This window comes from Prosopis cineraria, unplaced genomic scaffold, assembly GCF_029017545.1.
Source record: "Prosopis cineraria cultivar Desert tree isolate PC_DT_omini unplaced genomic scaffold, ASM2901754v1 PC973, whole genome shotgun sequence".
Taxonomy (NCBI): domain Eukaryota; kingdom Viridiplantae; phylum Streptophyta; class Magnoliopsida; order Fabales; family Fabaceae; genus Prosopis; species Prosopis cineraria.
Window position 1 is genome coordinate 27394 of NW_026556298.1, and position 7773 is coordinate 35166.

At 26.3% G+C, this 7773-nt stretch overlaps 1 protein-coding gene across 1 annotated transcript; it reads left to right on the plus strand.

Moving 5' to 3' along the window:
* Nucleotides 1–6921: 6921 nt before the first annotated feature.
* On the plus strand, nt 6922–7403 carry LOC129298941 (uncharacterized; the record flags this gene model as incomplete). Its single annotated transcript, XM_054937385.1, is given in 1 exon segment — nt 6922–7403. A coding segment is annotated over 1 exon segment (346 nt), but the record flags the coding sequence as incomplete, so codon positions are not given.
* Nucleotides 7404–7773: the final 370 nt, after the last annotated feature.

The window sequence follows — 7773 nt, forward strand, 5'->3', positions numbered from 1 at the left end:
GTAGTCAAATGGAGGCAACTCATCCGCCTCTCTTTCTCACATCCAAATAAATAAATAAATAAATAAAACAAAGGAACAGAGACAAGGTTTTTAATTTTTACTTTTTTATTTTATGCGAATGAATTTTTCTTAAAGTTCTAAGAGATGGGCTGGTCATGAAATAAGGAAAGGCATTGACTTGATGATCAATGATCGGATGTGGTTGGACTTGTTATTATTAATTTAATATAATTTTAATTTTAATTTTATACATGATGTATTACATTATAAATGATATTTTATAAAATACTATCTTATAAAATTAAGTTCAGAAGATGAAATTAAAAAATCTTTTTTAATATGAGATATCAAATCTTAGCAAAAAAAAAAAATTATAATAGATCTTGAAAATCAATCACTCTAAATATGTCTAATGCTCAAGCACGCATTCATTATACAAAAAAAAAGAAAGATAAAACCTTGTGCACTATTAGAAGCTTAATAAAATTAAATTTAACAAAACATTTTTAAAGAAGTATAAGTATATATATAATTGGAAGTGTAAAAATTGAAGATATGTGGTTAAATAAAAAAAATAGTTCAAGAGTTAAACCAAATAAATCACCAAGGAAGGGGGTGGGGAAGGATCAAAACGAAGATAAGCATGCAGTGTGCTTGTGGTTGTACAGCTTTGCAAACAGAGTCCGGCATTGACAAGATATGGAAATAGTACGCTCCTTCTGTTTTTATATATTAAAAAAATTATATCATACAATCTAATTGGTTAATTATAATAATTATATTTAAAAATAAAGAAATAAATTAAAATATCTTATGTTAATCAATATAAGTATGTATTAATTATTTCTCGTCAAAGTAAATTATGAGGGGTGATTTAGGAATGTGTAATAAATGTTTATTGAAATAGTTGATTTTGCTTATATAAAAAATAAGTAAAAATGATAGTTTCTCTTACAAATGGAAATAGAGATAGTAAGTTTTCAGTTTAATGATCTCATAATTAATGTCTTATCAATTAAAAGATCAAGCTAGTTACTTCCTTGAACTTTAAATCCAGTAAGTTTATAGATCCTGAACTCATTTATTATATAAATTATTTTTTAAACTTTTAAAATCAATGAAATCTGTCTCTTGCCATTAATAAAGATTAACTTTAATTGTTAACTGACTAACAAATAACAACAAAATAAAAATTATAAAAAAAGATAAAAAAATTATAACAAACATCCAAAAAATATATATAGACACACCAAAAAATTACAAAAGATAACTAAAATTTTTTTTTGGTTACCTTAATTAAATTTTGAGGTTACTTTATTGTCCATTAGTGATCAAAGTTAACTTTCATTAACGGTAGGAATTTGATTGTGTTATTTTTAAAAGTTGAGAAAATAATTTATATGATAAATAAGTTCAATGTTTATGGTACCATTGAACTTAAAGTTTAGAGAATTAATAATTTAGTTATTTACCCAAAGATCAAAATACTAACTTAAATGTTGTAATTTTGCAGGACAAATAAAGTGATAAAACATCACATACACAGATTTATACGCGTAAATGTGTGTACGTACGTGTGTGTATGCATGTGTGAAAAGAATCGATAATTATTATCTAAATTGAAATTTGGAAGATCGAAATACTAATTTAAGTGATGTAGTCTTGCGAGAAAAATAAAGTGCTTCACACACATAATGCGCGTATATATGCGTAAATATGAAAAGAATCAAGAAAATTGAAAGTCTTTCAGGAAAGTGATTTCATGCCAACTATGAAAAGCGACAATGCGACATCATTCATTTTGGATCTTGAACAGAAATGCATGCATGGTACGTATAAGAGGCTTAAATAAATCATTATTAAAAAATAATTAAATTTAATAAAATGAAAAATTTAATTTGGTAATGTAGGCTGAATTATAAAAAATAATTTTGAGTGTAGAGATATTTCAAATATATTTGGACAAAAATATATTGATTATTATTGAACGGTGGCAATAAAAATAATAATTATTAATATTATATATCTCTCAATTTTAATGTGAAAAGCTAAAAATAATCAACTTTAAATATTCAGCCAAAGAGGCACCATATTCAACTTCTCTGAACAAAGATTGGCATATTCGTTTTTATAATTGAAAATGTCAAAATTTTGTTTTATGACATTCATTATTTAATTAATATATACAAAAAAAAACCTTAAATATTTTATCACATTCAGGATTCACGAATATAAATTAACGTTGGATAAATTTTTAGAGCACCTAAACAATTTTGTCCCTTACGTTTAGAAAGATTGCATGAGCCTCCAACCACCAACCTACCTAAGTGAAATGACAGGCCTTGTCTCCCGAGCCTCACGTCTAGTGGGAGAACTGAAGTAAAAAAAATATTTCAATATCATAACTCATAATCTTAATCATCAAAATTTAAAAAATTACAATATTTTTTGATGAATTATAAAAATAAATTATCACTTTTTTAAATCATATATATCATCTATACTTTCTAAAATTAGCATATGGTTTTCTCGACATTGCAAAGTTATTACTTTCAAATTTTCAATGTATCAGTACACTTGAAGAATATTTATAAAATATGAATTATAATTGGAAAATATATCAATAATAATTTACTTTTGATATTTAGTACAAGTTTTAAATTTTTAAGGGTCTAAATTAGTCATCAATGTCAATATTTACTACTTTTCCTTTTTTTTCCCCAAAGAAATATTTAATTATGTACGACTTTTATCGTTTGTCATTTTGATGCAAACCGAAAGGGGAGAGAGAGAAGATGAGGGAAAAGAAAAACTCGAAGAAAGAGAACAACTTGATATTCAATTCTTATTCATTCAAAAGGATACACAAAATAAGATGTGTTAACGTTATTTATAGAGTCTTATGTTGTGCTGGACTAAAAAAAAAAAAAGGAAAAAGGAAAAAGGAAAAAATTTAAAATGTGAAGAGAAAAAAAAAGTTGAGGATTGTAATTTCTTCTCCATATTCTTAGCTGAGCGAGAGAAAATGAAAGGAAAAAACATCTAATTTCATTTGGATAATAATAACTTATTATTTATAGAAAAATATTTATATATAATAAATTAAAATTTTAAAATATTATTTATATAATTTTTATTATATATTATTGATGGATAAAAATAAAATTGTAAGGTATTTTATCTGGTTCTAGCCAAAAAAAATTTTTTTTGTCCAATTTTAAAGTTGATTTATTAAATTATTAAATATATAATAATCTAAATTTTAAAGAGGAGGGAAAACTAAGATGAAAATGGAGGGAGGCAAAAGATAGAAAACGAAAAGATTCGTGAATAAATTTGAAAATTTAAGTTTTTCTCCAAAATTTTTCCATAGTTAGCAAAAAAAATTGAGGGTAAAAATATATGGGCCTTACATATTATTTTCCTTTCAATTTGTTGTCCCTTTCATTTAAAACTAATTTTTTATTTAAAACAGTAATACAAACCTAATATCTTAACAATACTTAGTATAATATGTCTATAATGTTTTTATAATGAAAGTTTAAAAATTAATTAATTTATTTTTTTATCATGATATACTATTATTTGGCACTTTCAAATAGATGTTCTTTATATATATATATATATATATATTGGACAGAGATCATGCAGATATATAACATTATTAGTATCACAAACGGATTCATCTTCTCTCATGTGCGCGCGCGCGCGTTGAATTTTATCATGTGCATGTATCAGAATTTCATCACATGTTTCATCAAAAGCAGTAACATAGTCCTATGGGCTTCAAATCATGGTATTCTTTTCCTGTGGGTTTGATGCCAACTTTTTCATTCAATTAATTGTGAATCCTCCTGCCCCAACCCAAATAACTTACTCTTCTGACTTGAACCCTCATCTTCCATTTTTCAAAAAATTCTAACAACACCAGCAAAATCATTCTGACAAATAATATTACTCATCAGTCCGTGACTATTCGGATATAGTGTTTTAAACTGATGCACTCTTTGGTATGTTATACTTTGTAGTATCATAATGTCTTAATTCTGATTACATAATCGCTTAAAATATTAATAATATCAACCAATGGTATACCAGGTTAGTTATATTACGTGTTTTCAGATTTATATGAGTGATTTCACTAACAAATTATCATTGAGAGATTACCTTTCACATCACTTAAAATTTAATTAATTTAATTCATAGTTATGTGTAAATCACTCAAAATGTTAATTAAGAAACCATTTGCATACAAAATAAATTTCTTGAGGTTCATCTGCATACAAAATGATATTTTATAATATGAAAAGTCCACATTTTAATCAAAGTTAAAGTCAAATTCTCCACAAAATGTATTTTCTAGGGGGGAAAAATGCTATTCTGGAGTGAAAATGATGTGATAAATGTATATAAATTAACATGTTACATTTAATTACAGTTATTATATATATGCGAGAGGAAAGAAAACGATTAAAACTTAAAAGGATAGCAGTAATTGTTTTTATACATAAAGACCCACGTTTTCAATTCGTCATTTATACTCATTCTTATTCATGGATCGAATAATATTAAATAATTCGACTTATTATTTAATTGATATGTTGTTCACCTTAGATACTATGTAAATCATTTAGACTATTAGCAAGCAGGCATTTAATAAATAAATTAAAGTACGAACTAGTTTAATCTTTAAAAGCGTGTACATATAATTGAGAATTAATCAAATCAAATAAGGGAATATGGATATTAAGTGTTAAAAAGCAGACACGTGAAGGCTATTGTTAATGAATTAAGAGGCAAATATTGGAAGTCCAAGATTCCTTGTTCACATCTAAGTTCACACACTATTATTGGATTCCTTATCCAAGATGCTTCTTCGGTATCCCTTTTCACATTCCTCTCTCTTCAGCTGTTTTATCTTTTATGTATCAAACTTATATATCTTTTTTTTTTATAATTGTATATTCAATTTACTACATATGCAGTTGCAGAACTAGGATCTTGGATCAGGGGCAATAACAAAGCTAAGATTCTCGATAAAAAAAAGACATTTTTATCTCTTCCAAATTAACTATTTATTTTTTCTTCTCTATTTTGCTTTGTCCCCATCTAGTTTTCAATTAAGATTCGTAAGTGTAGTGAGTTAGTAAAAAATATTCACCCAATTACTCTTGAATTTTGAATCTTCATTGTTTATTATTGCTTTTTTTTTTTCCTAACTAGTCCCTAAGTATACTTTAGGGCAAAGAGTGAGTCTATTTAGTCATATTAATTTTTTTTTTCTATTTTTTTAAACAATTAATAAATAATATTAGGATTTAAGTATAGTGAAATTTTGGAATAATATTTATGAGGCTAAGTTAAAAAATTGAATAGATAAAGCTAAAAAAGTAAGATTGAAATGAGTTTAAAGTTTAAAATATAAAAATAAGGGGGTACAAAGTATAATAAGTAAAAGGTGCAAATTATAAAATAGAAAGCCTTATACTACCAATCATGTCATTTTTTTCCAATTGAGGGGGCATTACATGTGGCTTCACTACTGTACGCACGCAAATGCAAATTTCTTTTTTAAGAAAAAACTATTAGCTAGTCTCCCATATATGTTCCAAGGATTAATTAATATCTTCTAGTTTTGGAAAAAATTATATATAGTCTCTTATTAAAAGTTATATAAAACTCTCAAAGAAAATTACCAATAAATTACATATTTTCTGCAAATTTTGTTAAATACACAGACATCTTCAATGTTTTTAAATAAATATCATTAGTTTAGAAAGTAGAAGGAATATGTGTATGTAATTTTACAAACTCAAAAAATTGAATAAATTGTTGTGTAATTTATTCTTTTCTTTGTTTACAGCAGTAGTTTTGAGTGAGCATTGGAAATGTTAAACAAACAAAATCCATGTTATCAATATCAATAAATCTATATAAACCAGTGAAGGTATACTGGAATTAGTAATACAATTCACTCATTTCTTAAAAATTTGTGTAAAGCGTACGAGATCCGTATATAATTTAAAAGGAATAAATGAATAAATTATTTCTTAAATTTTAGGTTAAGTAGCAGTATAGCTCTTGAATTTATTTATCATTTAAATTATTTTCTTAACTTTAAAAATAAAGTAATCAGGCCTTTGGCCATTAACAAAAAGTTAATTTTGATATTAAATGATCAGAAATGACATCAAAATCACACAAAAAAACTAAAAAATTATAATAATGATCCCCAAATTACGTAGGAGGACTAAAATTTTTTTTTTGATTATTTTCTGTAATTTTTTATATCATTTTTTAGTAAACTAATTGTCAACATTAATTTTCGTTAATGGAAAGAATTAAATTGTATCGTTTTTAAAAGTTGAAAGAATAATTTACACAATAAACCAATTTAGAGTCTGAGGTATTATTGGACCCGAAGTTCATTGAATATTTTACTCATTTACCCTTTCAAAAGGTTTGAGAAAGGTTGATATTCCCTCCATTCTATATTATAAGAAACTTTTAGCCAAATTATTACACTTCATTAATTGAACCTTGAAAAACTTAAAATATTTTATATTTTTAACATCTTGACCAAAAAAATGTCTTAAATTTTTTAATGAATGAAATATAATTTATTCATTAATTTTTAAAAAATTTTGTGTAAGTTTCAAAATGCTTAAAAAAAAAATGGGTGGTCTCTTTCTCTACACACTCACATCTATGATGCATGTGTATATAAGTATATTTATATGTGGAGTCTGAGACGGCAAAAAGGATTAAATTTTGGTCAATAAAAACCCATCCCACAAAAGCAGCCACGTAACAACATATCAAACAATGGAGTCTAGTGACGACCCAGTCACCCACCTTCTCTTATTCTCATTATATATATATATTATATATATATTATATATATAAACCCCACACAACGTCCCTTATCTCATTATCCATCTCATCTTCATTCTCAAGCTTAAATTTCAATCTTATCTCCGCTTATCTTCATTTAAATACTTGCATATACACAACAATCTCATATATTGAATCTATATATCCAAATTGGATTACTGTTATGGGAAACTGCTGCGGAAAGACGCCGTCTTCGTCAGCTGAGCACTGGGGTGGCGACGATTGGAGTTCTCTGACATCCGAAGACAAGAGCTCAACGAAGGTGTTGGATGAGTTGAATAGAGATTTGTTATTAAGTGCTTCTGCTTCTTCTAATTATGGGAAGATTAAGATAAAGATTACAAAGAAGGAGCTTCAAGTGTTATTGAGAGAAATAGAGAAGCAGAAGATGATGAAGAAGAAGAAGGGAATTAGGAAGGTGAAGAGTAGTGTTTCTGCAGAACAAGTTCTGGTTCGTTTAATGGGGGCCAGAGATCTTCAGCGTCATCGTGCTGGCCGGAACAGGAGCCTGTGTTAGAGAGTATCCAGAAGTTGACTGAGATTGATTAATTAAGCAGCTAGTGATGAGGTTCTTTTCACTGTACAAAAGTCTGAGTAATTATTTGTTGATTTTTTATTTAATTCTGATCTGGTCATGTAATTTGGTGTAAGTAGCTAGCTAGATTGGGTTTTGTCTTCATCAGGGTGTATTTTTGTGAATTTAAGCTTGCAATAAAGAAGCCAAATTAAATATTATATATCCTCAAAAAAAAACTCATATATATATATATATATATATATATATTTTCCCCTATATATTCTCAATATAAGACATTCTGTAAAACATAATGAAGTATTTTATTAATGGGTTATTGCCAAAAATGTTTATATTTGGTTCAT